Here is a 22,894-nt window from a genome sequence, read left to right on the forward strand (position 1 = left end):
GGCCTCCTTTAAGTAGGTGGTCTCCAAAAGTAGTCTCCTTTTGTAAGTCTCGAATTTCTTATATTATACCAGTCTGTGACAGTAACTAGTGGAGCAGCGCCAGTCCTGTAACAGAAAGCTCATTGTTCTCCTTATGTAAATAAACCAACCACTTGACCATACCCGTCAATAACCCTAATGTAACCAATGCATGCACTTGAGTTAGGCCTTTATGTAAACAAAATGAATGCCAATGCTTTTAGCCTTATGTAAGCAAAACTGCCCACTTTTTCAGTATACGAAAAATAACGCCACATGCTTTTGACCTTATCTAAGCTATGACCCTTAACTTCCTTTTAATTACCCTAATTTAAGGTTCAAAATGGCTACCTCCCTTTCTCCAATTCTGTAGTTTAATCCTAGTGATAGGATTTGACCTTCCTCGTCCTCCTCCTCTTGAGGGTATGGTAGTTATTCATGCTCCATAAGTTGGTCGATCAACATCATGAAGCATCTGCAGCAGCAGCACGATCAGATGATATTCAGAATTTAGTTTTCAGTTTGCACCAGAGTATCATACCCGACGGTATTTCCTACAAGCACACCAACATACGACGGTATTAACAGTTTTAGGACAATCTGCTGCTATTTTTCCGATTTTCTACTGCTTTTCACCGAGCGAGGTGGTGCAGTGGTTAGCACACTGGAGTCTCATTCGGGAGGACGGCGGTTCAAGTCCATGTACGGCCATCAACATTTAGGTTTCCCGTGATGTCTCCAAATCACTCCAGGCAAATTCAACAGAACACGGCCGATTTCCTTCTGCATCCTTGACACAATCTGAGCTTGTGCTCCATCTCTAATGACCTCGATGTTCACCGGACGTTAAACCCGATATTCCTTCCTTCCTTCCTTCCTTCCCTTGAAGATCGTCATCAGCAGACACAGACAGATATGAGACTTTAAAGGTTAAATGTTTTCAGCAGTGTGATAACTTTAAAAATACTTTATATCCCATGATAAACAATTACTCAGTGCAACATTTTAACAAATAAAGTTATATGACACGTTAAACAGTTATCACAGTGTGATGTTTTAACAAATACGCCGATATCATATGTTAAACGATTAGAATTGTGCAAAAAATACACTTTTGCTATGTACCCAATCTATGTTTCACTGTAAGGAACTCGCCCTTGTATTATTAGCAAGTTAGAAACAATGGTGTCATTACAAGTCAACTTAGAGGAGTCAAACACCACGACATTACGGTGGACTTGTAAATAATGGCATGAATACCAAGTAAGGGTAGATGCACACACACACACACACACACACACACACACACACACACACACACACACACACACACACAGTCATAGGACAGCTCTAAAGTGCACTGTAAACAATTTACCACATTCATGGCCCTACCACCGCCTCTGAGATGGAAATTAGAGAGCCATGCTCTATATTTAAAGAAGCAAAAAATGCAGAGGTTATATTTCATGTTCCATACAGTGTATTATTATTATTATGTTACATTGCCAAACGCTGACTGGGAGCCACACTTGTCTTTGCCACAGCCACTGCTGCCAGTGACTGAAGCATTATTAGCACTACCATGTGTGATGAAGTCTTCTGCGGGCGCTGCACAGCATTTGGATAAGCACATTAAGAATATATAGACTGTACAGTTGCTTGACAGTGTTATTTATTACTGTAATTTTATACTGAATAACTGTGTTACTTCTTCTTCACTTACTTGCTGTTTTATCTGTATGTACTAAACCCCAGTACATAACAGATTGGCGACAGGAATGATTTGGCGTCACAGCCTTTCCTCTAGCCCGCCATCCAGATGCAGCCCCATTCAGCTCCCCGCAATACTGCTCCCTATTGGTCTCCATGTTTCAGTTGCGGTAGGCAACTTTCGCAGGGCTGGCACTACTTCAGACGAAGGAATTGGCCACATAATCACACATTTTTATATTCTCTTCAGAGCCGCTTCTCCCAGTCTTGCCCCATACGACGTTTGGTAAAGACATACTACATTTTCGCTCTCCGTCATGTTCAACGAAGGCTCTGCTTACGCGATTAGGTCTGCCAATTTTTGCCTGTTTTTCTCTATTGCAACCTGTTTTCGGTTCTTGTCCTGTCAATAGCACCAGGCTCTCTCTTTGCCTCTGATTCTGTCACTCTTTGTTTTCTGCCATCTACCTCTATTGTGTGTTTCTCTTTCTGCACAATCATCAAACCCAATACTCTCGATGTTTCTCGACATCTGGGAACCTGCCAGCAGCATTGTGTTCTATCTGCCATCTGGCTGCCGGTCTCCTCCCACTCCATGATGCTGCTTCCTGTTTCATTTGTGCGTTGCAACCATGGCAAGTCATCTTCTTGTGGGTGGCACTACCACAGACATCAGCTCAGTTCCATTGCTCTCGCTACTCCATAGCCTCTCTCTGTCCATCTACAGGGCCATTCTTCTCTTGGATCATATGGCCTTTGAAGTCGACAGCCTCCAAGGCTCTGAGGTTAATGGCCCTCCAGGGCTCTGGCACTCTGCAGAACTTTTGCACTCAACGAACTTCTCCAGTTCACCTCACTCTGCTTGCCACCCAGATTCTATGGGACCCTCCATTCACCATTCCTTACCTAAGGCTTCCTTCTTCCTTTCCTTACCCTCCTATGCATGCTCTGGCAGTGAGTGCTCAACAGAGCATTTCCAGTACTCCACCTTTTTCTCATGCTCTCATGCACGTTACAGCAATGAGAGCCCAATAGATCTATCTTTATAGCGCTCCACCCTCTTCCTGTTATGCTTTTCTCTGTGCTTATTGGCTGACCTGTTCGCACTCAGTATATTTCTCCAATGTGTTCCTTTTACCGTTTCTGCATTCCTTTCCTTGCCACCCCACGCCATCAGTCCTGCTACGACCACCTGTCTTTAATCTGTTTCTCTTGTCAGTCACTCCTCTTCTTGCCCATTCCACTATTCTTCACTGCCAAAGGTCACCCATGAGGTATGAGGATGCTGGCTCTCAACCTTGGGTACCAGTATGTGAAGGCCTGGTTATGCAGCTGCCAAAGGCTACCTTCACCTTGGACATTTCCTTTGTCTACCCAGCAGATAGGCCTCTTTGGTGTGGACACCCATAGACAATGCACCTGTGGCATTTGGTGGGCGTCACTGTCTCTCCCTACCCACAGGAGGGAGGGGATACAGGACCTTCAGCTGCCAGCAACATGGCATTTCCATCTTCTCCGCTAGATAAAAAAGAAATGAAGCAACTGTAGCACTCCCACATCTCACAGGTGGTCTGGCCCCAGGCATCATCTGTCTCTTGTACAGATGTATGTAAGCCAGCTCGTCAACAATGGTTCTGGGTAGTAAGCCAGCCCATCCACAACGAATTTGATTGCTGTGAACTGAGGGCGCCATCACTGCAAGCGCTACCACTGCCGTCTGGTGGAGTACCAATCGACGACAGGAGATGCAGCCAGCATGGGAGTAATTTCCTCTGCAAGTCTCGTGTCTGGAAATAGTCCGCACTGTATGCCTTCATCTAAGCAGTACTTACGAAAACGCATGGCTCCCGAAAAATTTATTATCGTTGGGAGTTATGGTGGACAAGTGTGATTACTGCTTTGTGGTTCCTCATTCTCAGTAACTCCAAACCAGCGCCGACGTCCATCAAACTGATGAATCCTCCTTTCAATGGACACCCACTCGCAGACCTAGGTGCTGGACTATGCCTCACCGTTAGCACTCCATCATGCAGCTTCAATCGAGTTACGTACCTGTTTATATCTCCTCTAGTAACTCCCTAGGTGGTTACTTGCTAAGTGATATGTCTTCCCGTACCCCACATAGTGTGTACAGGTGCTTGATAGTGGAATTTCTTCCTGTAACTGTTTCTTGAATAAATGTGTTCTTACTTCCAGGTTATCTCACAGCTTTTTTATCTATATGTGTGGAACTGCACTACATAACATTTCATCAATTTGCTTTCTTAAACAATTTCACATTCAGAATCTGTATTACCCTCATTAGATACTGTCAAATTATTTACAACAGTAAACAAGCTTTCACCACCGGCATCCTGCCCATTTTTGCACTATGCAACTCGATGGTAATTAAAAATGTCGTTGATGTTCAGTTCTCGTTTCAGGCAGTTTACTGTACAATGTGGGCGTTATTATCATTTAGAAGCGAAGCTAGTACTGGAAACTACCCATTGACGCTTTGGCAGCAAACAGCTTAGCCGCAAATTTCACTATCTCAACATTTTCTTGCTCTGTATTGTAATGACGAATGCTAGCTTACGCAATTAATTGTCTCTGTGACAGCCTGGAGTGGAATACAACCGGCTTCGTGGTTCATAGCTCGTATAACGCAATGCCAAACCAATATGAACAGCTCACACATCTATCAATATGACATAATCGAGAGCAATGCAAGGTGTGAGAAGTACATAACCTACACTCCTGCAAAAGCCTTGTGAAGAACTTAGAGATTCTTGTATTTACTCCCGAACTATATATGTGGCCAATAATAAGACTGAAGTTGGAATGTACTGTGAAACGGTCAATCACAATATAAAAATTTTCAAATGGACTTTGCGTGCCTATAGTCAGTTTGGAATGGAATCTCACACGGGCTGAATCACCTAAAACGTGCATCGCAGATACTGCGTAAGTGGAAAGTGCTATTGCTGTGGGGTTTGCACAGTACGGATCAGTAGTCAGGAGTTAATATTGATAGCCAATAAACAGATAGTAATAATACTTAGAAAATGAATGCTTTTGTGTAATCATACTTTTTTTAAAATGGAACAATGGCTATTGACAATAACAAACTAAAAGTAGAGTAAATTAGAACATCAGTAGTGTTTTTTGCAGTATTCTAGTGCGAGTAGTTTACGAGATACCGTATTTTGCAAAGTTTCCGCACCGACACTTGTTTGTGCCATTCAGCCTGCGTAGTCACTACGTACGAGGTGTTGTTATGTTTGCTTGCAGTGTGCTTATCTATTCCTTGAGTGAAGTAGGTTGTGAGTGGGCGATGGGATTTACCAGTGCTGAAAAAGGCTTCATGCTCATTGTGTATGGAGAGCGTAGGAGCAAAGCAGTTCGTTCTTGTAAGGTGTATACGACAAGATATCTTAATAGGCGTCAACCATCTCGTTAATTATTTATCAACTTCTTCATCCATTTACGTGAAAGTGGGAGCGTAACACCTAGACAACGTAGCGAAAGGAAACAAGTGACGACAGAAGAGGGAGAAGTGAATGGTCTTGCTGCTGTTGTAGTTGATTCGTGCGTTAGTTCCCTCGCAATCACCTGAGGAAGTGGCATGAGCCAGACGTGTCCAATGCATTCGCCGTCGACATAAGCTCCATCCCTATGAAATCTTTCCCCATCACGAGCTACATGGAGACAATTATGACAGTCGTGTTAACTTCTGCACATGGGCAGTGACACAGGATACTCCAGATGTATCGTGTATCTTATTTATTCATGAAGCCACATTTACCAGTCATGGCCAGGTAAACCACCGAAACTTGCACTATAGGTCTGTTTGACAAACTCCATTGGTTTCGTCAGTTCCAACGTCAACGTCCATGGAGTGTACACATGTGGTGTGGGATAATGAGCCGTCAGTTCGTACTCCTATTTTTCATGGACTGGAACACTGAACACGCACAAGTGTCGCAGCCTCCTAACAGACCATCTTCCACGGAGGATAGAAGACGTTTTCTTGCAAACTGAAAGGAACCTGTGGTACCAACATGATGGCTGTTCAATGCATAGTGCACTAATTACTACAGCATGTGTGAAGGAATTGCTTCCAAATCGTTGGATTGGACACAGAGGACCTGCAGCTTGGCTGACCAATGCCCCAGATTTATCGCCTGTAAGCTTTTTCTTTGGGGAAAGCCGAAAGACGCTGTCTCCAACTACATACCAACTACATCTGATGATTTTCTGGTGGTTATATTGAACACAGTATGTGATCGTCAATAATCTTGTTACTGGTCAGAATCCACGTAACTAGTGAATGCACTTGATTGTTCTTTAGTGTATTACCACAGGTAGTGTACAAGTGTTGGTGTGGGAACTTTTCAAAATACGGTATCTGGTAAACGACTCGCACTACAATGCTGCAACAAATACCATTGGTATTCTAATTGATCCTACTATTAGTTTGTTAGTATCAACAGTTGTTGCTCCATTTAAAAAGTGAATGTCTCTAGGGAAATACACTTGCTAAGAATTACAATCTGTTTATTGCTAACAATATGAGCGCTTGACAACTAGTGCGTTGTGTGAAAACCACACATCAGTAGCACTTTCCATTTCCACCATATCTGCGGTGCATTTTTAAGCGATTTATCCTGTGTTCTGTTACAAAGAGCTTCAACAGGTTGCCAGTAGACATCAAGCAGCAAACTGGAAATTCCTGGATGAAAAAACAAAAAATAAAAAAGGAAATTATTAGTTACTCTTTCTACAATTTACAAGAGTTCTTGGGCTTGAGCAAGTAATTTATGGTTAAAAATTGGTCTTAAATGTATTCAGCACCTTCTAATGTTTGCAGTAAGTACACAGTTAACAATGTTTTCTGAAACAACTAAGTTACATTATTCTACAAAAACATCAACAGAGTAGTTTAACAAGAAGATCAGTGCCTTTTTTCCAAATCAGCTGCTTTTCTTTTATAAGCAGGAACGCTCATGCTTATGAATGTGGTTAGCTTTTGTAGATTAACAGTTGTAACAGTTGTTTGTATACATTTCCCTAGTAGTCTGCACTGATGGATTCTACCTGTTAGTGTACAACTTGACACACTCAATGTCTCTGGAAATATGGGATGAATAAATGCAGTGTATGCGTGCACTATATATTTTGTGGACAGTGGTAGTGTTAGATCTCAAATAACACACTTCTCATGTGGAATTGTAATCCCTCTCCCAAAAAAAGTACAAATGTCGAGCAAGATTTTGCAAAATTACCAAAATAGTCAAATTATTGGCAACTGGCTCTAAATTTCGATCCATCAAATTATGTGCTTCAAAAACATTAAAAATGCAGTAGCCTCTGACCACAAAATTAATGAATTAAATGTGGAGACAGTTGTTTCACATATGTAAATGGTAGCAATTTTACATGAAGATAAAAAATTGAATGATTAAATAGGTTCACACTTGTGACTCTACTGCGTTATAGTTGAGAAAAGTATGGGCAGCTATTTATAAAGAAAATTAACATACAGATCATCAGTAACCACTGTAGTTCATACTGTATAGGCTACATGGAATAGTAAGTAAACAGAACACCATAGAACAAGGAACTGTTATAAACTTAATTTCAGATTTGCACAATTTTGTCTAACATTGAGTCACAAATATGTAACACAAAGAGAATGTTGTTGTAGTGTCATTATAATAGTAATGTGCCAATAATGTGAAATGTAGGTTGCACTACAGCAAAAGTTTGGTTAATATAGGCTAAAAATGGCAAGTGTGTTTAGAAGCCTACTAAGTGCATTAAAATGTCTGGTACAAAAATATTCCTTTTAAAAGACAAATTAAGCAATTTTCTTATTGGAAAGTGACACTATAAATAGATCATTCTGCAACAGATAACTACCTGTGTGTGTATTCGCAAGGTGGTTTGGGAAGGCCAGCAGATAGATAGTCTATCCATACCAAATGCGTTCATGAATTTTTTGATATAATCATAATTATATTAGAGTTTTGTAATAGTTTTTGTTGTAGTTAAGTTAAACAGCAGTACATACATATTAAAGTAGTACTTATTAAAGTAGATTAGATGAGGGATTTGTCAGAAACAACAGGGCTAAGCAGATGGATGGAAACAGTCATCTGAATTGATAAGGGAACTTATTTAATTTGTAAATATACAATTTTGTAAATAATTTGTCATTAACTATTGCTAAAAAAAGCACCATGTGCGTAGAAACTTAAACATATTCCATACCAACGAATTTTCTTTGAATATAGGTTGAATATCCTGAAGCCAAAGTATTGTTCTTGCGTTTAACTCTAAATGATCATTGGTCAACAGCGTTGTTTCCAGAAGGATTCCCAGTTTCTGCATCTGAGCATGAATTCGTTCTTCAAGTTCTTCTATTAGTGTATTAGACACATAATCCATGTGCTGGCCAAGTGCTATAAGTTCTTCAGTAGTTTCAGGTGGTTTTAATGCACGTTCAACAATTTCTTCAAATGTCTTACATATTCTGGAAAAAAGTTTTCTTCTTTTAGATTTTTGTCAATTTATGTAATACAGAAGTTGGTGCAATCTTTTACAGGATGTATTGTATTTCTGGGTAATGCATCTCCTGTGTAATCCAATTATGCAAATCATTTAGTGCCAAAAAATGAATATGTAAGCAATTTTAGCGGTTTACTATGTGTATACTAATTCCAATCTAAATACAAGTGCTTCTAAAAGATGGGGTTATACGGTAACAATAAATAAAAGTAAGGTAACTACCGGCAGACTAAACACAACAGATTTGTAGTGTCCGCCAGTTCGGCTGGGAAACTACCCTTCTTGCCCAAAAGTGACGAAGTTCGAACAGTCTAAGTCTGAAATGACCCTTCGAGGCATGTTGGCAGAGTGAACGGAGTACAAAAGGTACATTATACCGTTCACGAATGGAGACAGAGAGCACTCAGTCATGAGCTCTAAAAATGTAGATTTACTCTTACTTCCATAACACAGCGTTCAGTATGCAGAAATTTCCTGTTGCCAAACAAAAACTATACAAGACATGACGTTGGTGGAAAATGTTATTGATCTGTTATTAATGATGCAGGGAGACATAAATTTATTTTCTATAAACTTAAACTTTTTAACTCATCTCTGAAGAGGCGTCAGATGCTTTGGAGTGCTTATTTTCGTGTCTTCTATTCACAGGTTAAGCGGTTTTACAGTTGCGGAAAAGACAGACCAATGTGCTGTGAGGAGGTAAATAATTTGTCCAGTACATCAGACGCTTTCCTTGCACGCCGCAACGTACCGTAGTCTACGAGTGCTTTCCTGTCCTTTGAGTCAGCTAGCGCCTGCGAGGGCTGCGCGATGTTGAGCAATCACATCCTTCCGCTATTTTGACGTAGTAACTCTGTTGTTTTGACTGTTATTTGATGCTCGTTGATATAAATGTACAGAATAAGATATTTAATGAATTTTGGGCAATTAATTTTGGAGATATTGCTGTTTTAGATACATGTCTTTCAGGTGCTCCCACCCATCTCCCCCCCCCCTCCCTCCCCCCACTTCACCAGTTTGGTGATGTCCAAATGGCAGGGCGTTACCCTACTGGCTGAATTATGTTGATTACTATAATTTATGATGCAAAAATTACGTCATAGTGACCTAAATACTTTGACATTACAGAGAATGTGTGGAAACGGCGGAAAATACAAATGGGTCTTATCCTATTGCTGAATTACCTTCATTACTTTCATCTATGATACACTATTACGTCAAGGGCATCAAAATTTTGCGCACTTCAAGAAATATGTAGGGACGTTTCTACAGACACACTACAGCACTATACTAAATGGTATTTAACAATCTAGGTCTCCCACATCTTAATTAGTAAGAAACAGCGGGAATTAAAAGAAATACAAGTAGTAGCGTTTCTACAGACACGTATGTACACACACTGCAGATCACACAAAATGCCGTTAATTATTTTAATATTGCATGTTTAAACAATTGCCAACTCTTTTGTTGCTAGCACCACCACTGGAGTAGGAAAGGAACGATAAAGTCTTTATTTAACACTAAAAGAGCGCAAGGAGTAGTTTCCCGTGTCATTGTCTCCCCTATCGCGTGCGTCTCTCCCGGTAGCAGCTGCAGTGTCGAAGCTCCACCAGCCAGGACTACAGCAAGCTGAGCTCACCATTGCCACTGTAGAAAGTTCCCACAGGTCTTAATCACACTCTAAGAATTTTATAGCTTGCCTGTTAGTCATTGGGGATATTTCCCGAAATGATTCATTTTTAAAATTACAAAGCCCTATCATATTTATCCCTAGCATACACGTACAGTAAATATTTTTACATCTTCTGTACTGCGTTACATCCCTTCGAAGGAAGAACTTAGCGGCCCATTGTATGGCGAGTTAAAGAAATGAATAGAGACATTGTTCCTTTAGTTTTATGTTTACATCACAGTTTTGTTAACAGGTTTGCTCTCTCTTAATTACAGAGAAAAAGATCTACGACTTCATTTCAGTCAGAAGCAAGTCATTGTTCCATCGTATTAAAATTCATGACAGTTTTCTCCACGAATGTCCTGTCATGTGGTCAAACCATGCTTCCTTTCAAGAAACTAGAAAGAAGGTTTCAGCACTGGGAGCAGTGAATGATACAGCTGAAAGAGCGCTCAAGTTGATTCAAGACTTTCATAGTTTAATCTCGGTTGAGGAGGAACAAAAACAATTTTTGTTACGTTGGGTACAAGAACACCGAAAGATTTTTCCTGACTGCAGAAAATGTAGAGACTGTTTTTACATGTTAAATAGTTAATAAACACAATTTGGGCAATTTGGTGTGTTATTTACCAAACAATCATTAAGTTCCAGAATCCCTCGATTCCCACATAGTAAAAGTTTTCAGATCTCATATTTAGCGTCAAGTCGGCACGTGTTATAATAATTTAATTGTAATAGTATTTAGTATGTGAGTTATTAAGGTCAAATAGAAAAAATAGAGGGTATGCGTTTTCGATTTCACCAAAAAAAAAATCCCAATTCTATCTTGGGACATCCTAATATATATATTTGAATATCCACTCAGAGGTTTTTACGAAACTTGTACCCCAATCAAACTTTTTATCTCTTCGTTAAATGAACAGTATTCATACAGCAATTTCAAGACCTTCAGGATAATGGAATGAGACCTCATCAATCCAAATGTGGTTCCTATAAATATGTCAGTCTCCTTCTCACTGAGGTCTCCACAAAAACCTCTATCCATATAAAACCTAGTAACCAACTAAAATAACTTCACTATGATAGCTAAAACGTTTCTATATCCTAAAGTCTCTCCTTAACAGTTTTTCTGCCACAGATTATACATTTGCAGTGATGAGCAGTCTCATTACCAACACGTTGAAATCCCAGATATATACTTCATGGGAAGCCTCTATACGGGAAAAATCTGATCTACAAAAGATCTTCCATGTCACGTCCTATCATACTTTTAATATTGCCATAGATTTCAGGATCAAATGAAGTGAGACATCCTGCACAACATTATTCCAATTGCTCCTAAAATGATGTTTTGACACTCTCACAGTCTACAAAATAATCTGATTCACGCTTATTCTGCTCATTCCCCAACTACATGACACATGAAACATCTTAACATAAGACCCATCCAACGCATCCATCTGGTGCAATTTACTTCTGTCTGTCCATGCTACACAAGTGCATTTCTTTTTATGTGAGTTTGACCTCAAACAACCTTTCTATCTATATAAATAACCACCACCACACTATTGACAAGGATAAGACTGACATCCAGCGGAAGAGCATACTCATCAACATAACACATTTGAGTGCAGTGGCTGCAGCTAGATCCTCCTCTCTGACTCTTTCTCTCCCTGTAAATCTATTTCTTTGAATTCTGATGGAGTGAGCCTCAATAACTCCTCATGCACCCTACCTGCAAAGTCCATAATAAGCACCTGACAAAGATGGTAGACACATGTAGCTTATTCATTAGTGTACATCTGTTTGTGCAGTGTTCTGAAGAAGACTGGAAGTTTAAAACTGTGCTACAAAGTTTAGTTTCTTGTGTGGTTGTCCTTACTGAATACAGTATTTACATTTCACTCATGAATTTCTATTAGGAAAAAAATTCTTTATTTCAGTCTCAGAATTTGAAAATTACTTTCGCATTATAAGACTGACATAAAATGTTATTTCGGTTTTCCTGTATTACTGTTGTCCTTCATTGTGATGATGTCCTATTCATTTTCTTTGTTATACTGATAAAAAAAACAATCATATAAACATACATGTGTGGTGCACCAGTCCTTCGCAGTATATTTGTTGAGTATTAGGTTCTTACATTTCTACCAGATCGAGCAGTGATTAGTCTACGACATTTCATCAAGGAAACTGCCCGGTATCTTCAAGTAATTGCTACTAGCAATTTCTGGGAAGTGGTTACTAGCTGAGGAATTTATACGATATTATCCAGTGACAGAAGTCAAAACTGTAAATTTTGCGTTTACTTGCCTACTATTAAGTAGCATTGGTTTCAAGACCACAGCCGTTAAATAGTTAATTAAATTATTTGCACACTTGTATTTCTTTTCTTGTAGCTAGTAAAGGACTGAATTCTTGAACTGATGTCACAGAACACTTAGAAATTGTCTTTACAGTCAATTAATTTATCGGTTCTCATTTACAAAGTTTTAATATGCAATTGCACCACACAACAATGGTAGTGGCGTTATGCAAATAATTCTTATTGTTTATCACACTTCCATATTTCTGTGAAAAATTTGAAAGCGTTGTATGAATATGCCCTCCCCTCCTAGTGCCATATCGAAAACAGGCGGCATTCTACCTGTAGTTAAGCAGGCAGCCCGGTCACGGGTTTGCGTTAAAAACTTTACGTTTATATGAATATAAACCAAATGTTAGACAATAATTTTCACTGCAGTGCCCATTTCCTCATCTGAATACACTCAATAAATGGAGCAGTTCCCAAAAGACTGCTGTCACAATGGTTGCTACGTAAATCAAACTGAAAGTTACAGGATAAATTGGGGATAATTTACTCTAGATACAGCGTCTAGGGATGACTGGGTTACACCAGTGGCATGACTCACCGTATAAGCGATGCCTGCACACCGATATATTCGAGACAAGTTGGAAAAAAGCCAGTCCCTTTCTGGAGTCATGAGGAATACTCTGGAACAAGGGATAGGCTAGTGACTGCAGACGATCTACCGAGACAGTAACGCCACCATTTAACTGATGATAGCACGCTGAGATGGTGCTAACAATTCCTGAACTTCATACCCTACCTTTGATTGTAAAGGAGACCATCAGATGGATATCAGGCTTGGATGCAAGGTGAGTTAGTGCTGATGGTTTCACCCAGATCAGCAAAAAGACATATTTTAACCCAACAGAAAACATAACACAAGTTATTTTCTTTTATCAACTTGTGGTACATAAATAAAATGTGTCAGCAATATGAAGAAAACGGAAGCACAGAAATGTTAATAAGGGACTAATCCGAGGAATGGTAGCCCAGCCGTAGATGTAGGTGTCCTACCTGACTGTTCCAAAGTCAACATAAACTTGATTTTCCGGATTTCATATAATTATAGACTGAATTTAAAAATGTATAATGGTGCCATAATCTGATATTTAAGAGGTATAATGTTATGTTACAGGTTTAACACAGTAAGACAAGTATTACAGTTAGAAACTGTGGCAGGGTAGCCCACGGCGCGCAAATACCCGGACTTTATTCATCCAATATTTCAGAAAGAGAGCTACTTAACAGATAATCTCCAATCCGTACGAAGTTCTTCCTGTTCTCACCCCCGCAAAATGATGAAATGAAAAACGTTTATCACTTACTACCGTTTCACTTTTCGTGTAAACTACAACATAGGGTAAGACGTTTTAATGTATTACTTCTTTAGGACCAACTCTATTGGAAATACATTTTACAGACAATATCCACACATCCACTGAATATAGCTGCAAAATAATAATGTTGTAAGACGCACAATAAAGAAAATATGACGTCATAAACATTGACATGCATGAAAACTAACTTTTGCTTGGAATGGGGTGCAAATTTCCCAGACGATACTCATATGCAAAATTGCAAACCTTTCTTAAACTTTTTATCACTTACATCTTTAACGTTACATTTTTAACACATAACTACGTATAAAGTAATCAGAAGTTTGAATCTGTTCTGTACATGGGAGTTCAATTCTTTAAACAACTGAGGCCTTACTAGACTATACAGTATGAATTACGTAAGATGTGACGCCCCTTTTATTTCGTGAAAGGTTCTAGATATGGAAACGAGGTTTCCGGAAATTGATAGTATGCTGAGGGGAAAGTAACGTTTCTTACGGATACTGCTCTGAGCCCTGTTATCAATTGAGATTTTGAAATAAGTACTTTATTTTAAAAAAAAGGAAGCGTATACTTTTCATAACTGCATTCAGTAGCTATTGAAAAGAAAATTACAGAGATATGGTTCTTGTTAATATTGGCCTTGAAACATTCCGGAAAAGAACCCTAGAGATATACTAGTATTGGAAAGCAATGCGGCCAAGGTCGGCTACTGCAATATATAAACAACTCTACAAAAAGCTCTCATGCCATACTACACCGTTGCGTGCAAAAGAGAGGCCTACGCTACTCAGATAAAACCTTAGTTCCTGTACGACATGGATACAGGATTAGCTATGATTTTTGCTTATGGAACTTCGGCATATGTTAGCTGCTGGCGGATCTGGTTGGGCTTAGTAAAACTATTTCAAATGTGTGTACTTTTCAGGTTTTTCTAGAAAAAACTAGTGATAACTCAGACAGTTATCCATTTAAACACTGCCCGCTGCTGCTTACTTGTCAAAAACACAAATTTCGGTCTGTCATCCTTCATACTGATAAACAGCCCTAATCACGACAAAAAAGAAACTACTGTACTCTCTTAGATTTGAAAAAAAAATACTTGCTCTGTCTTTGCCTGGCGACGCCTGAGTGCTGCCTGAAGATAAAGCCTCTGCTGTCGGACAAAAGTGAGTACTGTGTTGTTACAAGACGGGGATCGCAATATACTTACCTGAATAGGAAACAGTGTGGAATTTGTTTGGGACTACAGACTGGCACACGGGCGGTTTCGTGCAAGAAAATAAGTCCTCGACAAGGCCTGGCTGAGGTTTATCAGGTCTCTATGGTTAGAGACAGTGCAGAAAGACTCCGATGTCAGACCAGGGAGGTAGAAACGAAAGAACAAACTTGTGGGTCTGATTTTATTGCTTCTTACCAAGTGTATATGAAAAAGACGAACAGCACTCACACTGGGTCATAATTTCAATGAGCATATAACATAAATTACGCTTTCTAGATACTCAAATGGTAAGAACATACAACCTGCCTGGGCTATCACATTGAATAGATTCATGAAAAGGAGCCAGTGTCATAGTGCTCAGATAGAACTCTCAGGCTCCCTTACACGTCATACTGTGAGTGACAATCAGTCGTAGGCATAAGAACACCATCAGGATTAATTACCCACATTCCAGAGGTACGTAAAGGCAAGAATGAAAGTCATTTTTAGTGTACAAGCTTAACTGAATAGATTCTTTCACTCACGTAATTTTCTGCTGTTGGCTGACAGACGCCCAAGGCTCCTCTGCTGGCATGAAGTTGCAAATTGTTGAACTCTGCCCTGCTCGTCAACTGGTGGCATCTTTATACACTGTTGGGGCTGTTTGTGTATAGATACGAGACTGCGTCGCATTTTTAGCGGCGAAATTTGTCTTTCATCTGCGGTTCTGTGTATGTGGTGGTGTAGCACTATGGTTAGGTTGAATATCACCCGAGGAGTACACTTCTTGTGAGATTTTCCAATGAGCTGGATCATAATTCACACGCACCTAGTCGTAACTCCTCTTTTCTTCCCACTTCCAGCATTGCATGCAGGGTTTGATATACCTAAGAAGCAATCCTATGGTTATGAGAGTGGCAGTTGTTGCTGATGCATATGTGAAACCTCGTGTTCTAATTCGTGCAGACGCTGCCCGAGTCCTTTTAGGTCCTGGAGGTGACATGTTCGTGATAGCGGCCCCTTATCAGCTAGAGGGCCCACACAACAGACAAGCAAGGTGGGCTGCCGACCTTCCTTCGAGAGCTCCTATCAAAACATCGCCAATGAATGAAAACATCAACAAACTTTCCGCATAAAAACGGCACTTCTCCGTATAAAAGCCATGTGACACAGATTCACCAGTTGGAACTAATGTGAATAAATGTAGCACTCTACAGAATCGGTGTTGTAAGCACGCCAGCAGAGTCAGACCGGCATTGTGTACCTACAGCTAGGACAGGTCCGGTCAATACCTATGCTGGCTCTAGCCCAGTAGATACTCGCCACAGTCTTTCTGCAGAAACTGGTATATTGTTGGGCGTAACGCCACTTTAGAATTGTGTACCGTAGTATTTTGGTTGTTATTATTTCTTTTCATTGTCTTGTAACTTTTATCTAGCTTTTGCCACCACATGAATTATTGTGTTTCTTGTTGTTATTGAGTTTGGAAATTAGTGTACTCCAAGAAAGCGTTTTAGTTAAATAAAGTGTGTTCAATCTAGATTGATTACATCTACACGGAAGCGCCAAAGGAACTGGTATAGGCACGAGTATGCAAACACAGTAATATGTAAACCGGCAGAATACAGCGCTGCAGTCGGCAACGCGTATGTAAGACAACAAGTATCTGGTGCAGTTGAAAGATCGGCTACTGCTGCTGCAATGGCAGGTTATCAAGATTTAAGTGAGTTTGAACATGGTGTTACAGTCAGCGCACGAGCGATGGGACACATCATATCCAAGGCAGCGATGGAGTAAATGCTGGTCTAGTTCTCCTTCACTTAGAAGGGCGCCAATCGCTTCCTTGCTTGTGTCCGTGGAGATTATGAATTCCTGGAAAGATGCTACTTGCTGTATTTATCATTCATAGTTAGCTCTCTTCTTCATCGAATGGTTTTGCTACCCGATTGAAGTCCTTGATGAAACATCTTTAGTAGAACACGATCCCTAGCAAACTTTTCAACTGCTTAGTAGCACTGGGCCTCGGATATTCTTTTATTGTGCTCACTTTCTGGGACTGTGGTTTCAAATATTCAGTCTTAATTACGTATCCCAAGTGAGTTACTTCCTTCTGGTGGAGTTCACACTTGTCAACATGCAGTTTTCAGTTGTGCGATCGGAACCTTTCAAACGCTTCTCCAAGTCTGGCGTCATGTTCTTCCACCGTAGATCCAAACACGACCACATCATCTAACTATAAGGACAACTTGTGTCAGTGCAGTCCAGTTAGAACTGTGTTCATCACCCCCTAAAAAGTGGCTCCGTTATCTATTATTCCGATCGTCGGTCTCTTGTGCTCGTAATGTCCCTCTGGCGGGGAGTAGACGGTTTTCTCCCTATCGTCTTCCTTCACAGTATCTGATGATAACCCTTTACATAATCCTATGTGGTGAAAAACTTGCCCTTCCCTAAGCTATCTAGGATCTCATCGAATCGGGGTAGTGGAAATTAGTGCTAATGCAGATGTCATTCAACCTTTGATAGTATGCGACTACCCTCCACTCTCGCTTACCTGAAGCATTTAGCTTCTGCGGAATTAATAGCAACGGGAAATTAAAGCCACTCGTGCTCGGCATAATAGTACCTTCACTTATCGTTATATCAAACTGGTTTAGGAGGAACTCGTTTTGCACTTCTGGTAGCCGATATGACGGGATATCTATAACTTTACCTGGTGCCTCTGGTTTCAACGTAATGTCGTAATGTAATGCTTCACCGTCTCTGTGTACGTTAGGCTATCTCCAGGCAAGTAAAATACATCACGGCATGCAATACATAGCTCAGTAATCGAGTGCCTTTCTTCTTCGTTTAAATGACGCACTCGAATCATTTCCTTTAACCTGCTAATCCGCGAGCTTGTCTCCTGGTTCACAGGCCCTATGAAAATTATGCGGGGCTACTCGCCTTCTTCTATGTCAGATACTGCGTCTATCTTCACTACAAAACACTTCAATATAACCCCTTCTTCTGTAGTATTCAAAATGATCGTGACGTACGCACCTTTCTGCACGGTCACTAACGCTGCAGGGAGGTACACACCCCCCTGCAACTGTTGCTTTTCCATTATTCGCTGTCAGGTCTGTTGGCTGCACTTTAATCCTTCAAATCTTTTCCTCTCGTGGGCCTTTTCATATAGCATCACTTGAGTTCTCTGTCTTTTCCATCTGCTGCTCAATTTGTCTCATGTTTCCCTTAGCTGCCGCGCCCCTTTGCCTGTGAAGTTTTCTCGTTCCTCTCTCTGGAGGTCTCTCTCGTCTCTCTTTTCTACCTCCGTCTCTACCTGTATCCTTCCTGATGCCCTCGTCCTGGGTACCCTTACCACTCGGCTGCCTAACGTCAAATCTACGCGATAGTATTCCTTTCTTCGCGGCTCTCTCCCAGTCCGCAAGATTCGACGGTTCTGCCCCTGTTCCGTCTGTAACCGTAATGATCGGCCCTTGGCCCATAACGTCCTCGATGCGCATTCTATTATTACATTTTGCTTCTCGCAGACGTCTGCCTAAAATTCATTCATATGGGGTATCTAATTCCTCCACTGTTCTCCTGCTACGTGGGGGCTTCTCCTCTACACACACACATCGCCGTCTATTCTCACCGTTAACAACGCGGCTCCGCATGTTTCTGTTACTTCTTTAGTGATCGCTCTCAGTTTTATTGTCTCATCAGCGTCATTGCCCATCGTACTATCCACTGCTGACACCTTTATGATGCTAACCTGAGCGATGCTATCTACCATAAAACTTGTGACTTCCGTGCCCCCTCGCGAGCACCTTATGCTTACGAAATCGTTCTTTCCCTTGCAGTCTACTGAGTATAACTTTGCGCCACGAGCCGACTGCGTACTCATACCGTCCCTTCGTTCCCAGCTTTCGAATACTGGTACTTACTGGGCCATTCTTAACATTTAACTGTCGGGCTACGTGTCCTGATTCTCTGCAAACATAAAATGTCATGTGTCTCGTCTCATCACACGGCTCTGCATATACTTGAAGGTTGTATCGGCGGCAGACAGTCGACCGTATGCCTTCCACGACCCTGGGATGATCTCTTGGCGGTGACGGACGATATGGCTCCATGGCGTCTATTTTTCTGACGTGTCTTTCCATAGCACAGTTCCTTGCATGAGGATCTCCTTTCTTGCATCTAAAGCCTCTCAGGGTATCGGATCCCCCGCAACTTTCTTTACAAGAGGCGACTGAAGCTTCCTCTGTTAATGCTAAATACATCTCTTGTGCTAACGTCAAATCCTCTCCTCTCGCCCTCACAACTGTTTTACATCTACATCTGCATCAACATAGGTACTCCGCAAGCCCCCTCTATTCCACTACTTGTCATTTCCTTTCCCATTCTCTCATCTTCGATTTCGTGTATGAATGCTGCTCTCGCTAGCTTCACGCTTGGCTCCCCAGAATGTCTGATTCTCTCATTATTCATCGGCAGCTTCTCTAAATTGGTGCTGTAATGTCTCCACTCAAAAAATGTCTCTGAGCAGTAGGGGACTTAATATCTGTGGTCATCAGTCCCCTAGAACTTAGAACTACTTAAACCTAACTAACCTAAGAACACCACACACATCCATGGCCGAGGCAGGATTCGAACCTGCGACCGTAGCAGTGTGTCCACTCAACTTGCTCGTTCGACAATATTTTCCTGTCAACTTGAGAATAACAACCGCGCGTGGTAATTGAAAGTCCATGTTGACTGATAGTTCTCCAATATAATTGGCTTAACATCTGTCCATTTTCTGGTCAAATCACGTACGAGTAACGTACTCTATGCTGCTCCCCCAATCCTACTTTTTACAAATTGTAGTAGTGCACTATGAATATGGCCTGGAGTAAGTCCAAATGCTAAGTCACAATTGTCTACGAATTCCCCAAGACGATTTTTATTTCTGTCAAAAGCTTTCCGGATTAACTCGAATGCGTCAGATAAAGCTATTTGTTTGGTGGGGAACTCACTACCTTCCAGAAACATATTAGGGGTTTTTCGTCTTTCATCGCAGCTGCGGAACTTGTTTCCGTGCCACAGTATGTTTCACTCACCATGTTTGTTGATCAAGCGAAAGGCCCTGTGTTGGCGTCTCGTGAAGGCGAACGTTGGCATGCCCACGTTGCTGATTCAGCTGTCGTTGCCCCTAATCTCGGCTGGTGTGACTCCTTGTGACGGCGTCTTCAGTGTTTATTGGCTGTGGGTTGCGACAGCGATCTCGTAATTTTGTGCCGCGGAACCATTGATGGATTGAAGACCTCTTGTTCTCTCTACCTTTTCGCTTGTTACTGCTGTACACTAAAAGGACTTGTCTGACTGTTTTACGGTGCAGAATCTACCTCAAAAGCTCAAACAGATTTATCTCAAGACAGAAGCTTGCTAGTTCTCCTTACAGAAAATCCTATCTTTCGTACTCAAAGGCACCTTATTCCTTAGATGAGGTACTCAGCCAGGAATCGAAGCTTAGACCCCACATCTGACGCCAATCTATATTTACGTGACTCCCTGACTCGAATAGAAAGCGATGTGGGGGTTTTCAGGTCTACCGACTCTTTGTCACTTGAGCTACTTCGTGGCAGGGAATCACTCGGTGACAGGATCTAGCTGAGGTTTATCAGGTCTTTATGGTTGGAGACGGTACAGAAAGACTCGGGTACCAGGCTAGGGACGTGGAAATGAAGAAAATAGGTTCTGGGTTGATACTTTGGTTTGATTTTATTTCTTCTTTCCAAGTTAACATGAACATGTCAAAGAGCACAGACACTGGGTCATAATTTCATTGAGCGTATAACATAAACGAGGCTTACCAGATACTCATACTACCAGAACATTTAGCCTGTCTGGCCTATCACTTTGACTCGAATCGTCAAAAGGAGCCAGTTTCTTATTGCTCACATAGAACCCTCAGGTTCCGTTAAACGTCTCACTGTAAGTGGCAGTGAGAGGTACAAGTAAGCCCACAGCCCAGAGGAACGTACAGGCAAGAATGCAAGTCCTTTTTAGAATACAAGCTGAACTGAATAGATTATTTCAGTCACATAATTTTCTGCTTTCAGCTGACGGACATCCGAAGCTCCTCTGATGGCAGGAACTCTTAAACTGCTGAGTTCTGCCCTGCTCGTCAACTGGCGACCTCTTAATACTCTGTTGGTATTGGTTGCTTATGGATGGTACGAATCCGCCTCGCATTTTTGTCCTCAATTCGCAATCAGCCAGCTTGAAATCAGCGGTTTCTTAATGCTTGCGACCTCATATTGATCTGTTGAAAGCGTCAGCACTGTACGTCCCCATCTATGTTTCCTTGCTCTAGTTGTTAAAATTCTTACCAAGATGACTTATTACTTTTTGTTAGCAATCCCTTCATGATTCGGTAATTACAACAGCTACTACTTGAAACTGTAATTCCACGGAACACAGTTTAAATAAACTAAACTTTTTATTCAGAATGACTGACGTCAGTAGCTCGCGGTCTTGTGTTTACCATTGCTGACTCTCGATCATGGGCTCCAGGTTCGGTTCCCGGCCGGCTCGGGGTTTCTCCACTTGAGACTGGGCGTGTGCGTGTTGCCCACATCATTATGTTATCACCACCGACCTGAAAGTCACCGAGGTGGCGTAAAAAAGGAACGACTTGCACCAGGCGGTCAAACTGCCCAGAAGTGGACCCCGACCAAAAATTCCCGTCCCTCTTTTTTCCCAAAATGACTTGAGACCTGACACCCACAAAATAAATACTTTTTTTTACGAAATTTAGTTCTTCACATTAGTTACGCCTGTGCCCAAATTGTTTACGATCGACTGCAAGGTACATTTGCACTCGCTGTTCAAGAGATAGATGAACAGGCGAAAGTACACTGGCGATATGCCGTTGCATGTTGTGGTGATTCAACGGTCGTCGCCCCAGAATTTGTGAAGCCCTTACTCTTGAACAATTCATCCAGTTTCTTGTGAATTTATAATAATTTCTTTGTCTGTACATGTACTTGCTTCTACAGTTCTGTCCCTGGTCACCGATGTTATTGCACCTACGGTGGCACAATCTGTACTGTTGAAGCACGAAAGCCACCCCATCTGGCAACATCCACGGTTGGTGACGAGAAAAGTCTAGAAGAGGTCTTTATTCAGCAGTCGTTGTTAAAAGACTGATAACGGGAGCACAAATCAATATAATATGGATGATACCAGATGTAGAACTGGCTCCCTCTTAACCATTTCTGATTTGAGTGGGAGGTAAACGAGGGTCCTAAAACTATGAGAGGGCAAATATCGGTTTTCTTAATACTCTGGTGATTACTGTCGTCAGTGAAAATGAGTGTTGCCAACATATGTAATTTTGCTTATGGACCTGAATTCCACTATTTTGTGGTGGTCATGTGCACATGGAAGTTGGATAATATCTACATTACGGCGTGGTGAAGATGTTTTTTCATTCACATTTTACCCTCAGTTTAATGTAGTGGGCTGGTGAAAATTTCGTCACTTTCAAGTAACACAAGGAAGGCATTAATAAGCATTTTTAATCGAAGTAGTATCTTTTAGTATTTACGCTACAGCATGCCTGGGATATGGTGTGAAGATGTATACGTCTGTACGAGCCCGCAACCAGGCAATCTTCATGAGCTGGCACATCACCTGTTTCATTCAGGGCAAAAAATCTCTTAAGGTGACATTCAGAGGCTGTTTTCATCGGTGCAGCAACAAATACAAGAATGTTTTCGAGCTTCTGGGACTCACACCTCACACTGATGAGGTTTGGACATCAGTTTCGAATTGAATGAAAGTGCTTCATGGTGTAACACTTTCAATCCCTTGATCGGAATAGACTTAATTTGGTTTCACTAATCGATGCATGTGGAAACGATGTTGATCTTACAAATGATTAGTTTGGTCACCAAAAAGTTCTCGTATGTGAGCACGACATTTGTTCCACAGTTCTACATTATAATGAAGTAACTGAGTCAGACCTATACTAGCATCATCTCACGTTCTCAGTGTGCATGTTTCCACGATTGCTGGCAATCGTA

The 22,894-nt window shown here is 41.2% G+C and overlaps 1 protein-coding gene across 1 annotated transcript in view; it reads right to left on the reverse strand.

The window, feature by feature from the left end:
• The window catches only part of LOC126298331 (dynein axonemal heavy chain 7-like), a 1,150,327-nt gene that overhangs the window by 1,116,380 nt on the left and 11,053 nt on the right, over nt 1-22,894 (reverse strand). The window contains exon 2 of the mRNA XM_049989626.1: nt 7,984-8,245. Within this exon, the coding sequence (XP_049845583.1) occupies nt 7,984-8,245 (262 nt within the window). The remainder of the gene's footprint in view (nt 1-7,983; nt 8,246-22,894) is intronic.

The sequence above is a fragment of the Schistocerca gregaria genome, chromosome X (assembly GCF_023897955.1).
Source record: "Schistocerca gregaria isolate iqSchGreg1 chromosome X, iqSchGreg1.2, whole genome shotgun sequence".
In the NCBI taxonomy this organism is placed as follows: Eukaryota; Metazoa; Arthropoda; class Insecta; order Orthoptera; family Acrididae; genus Schistocerca; species Schistocerca gregaria.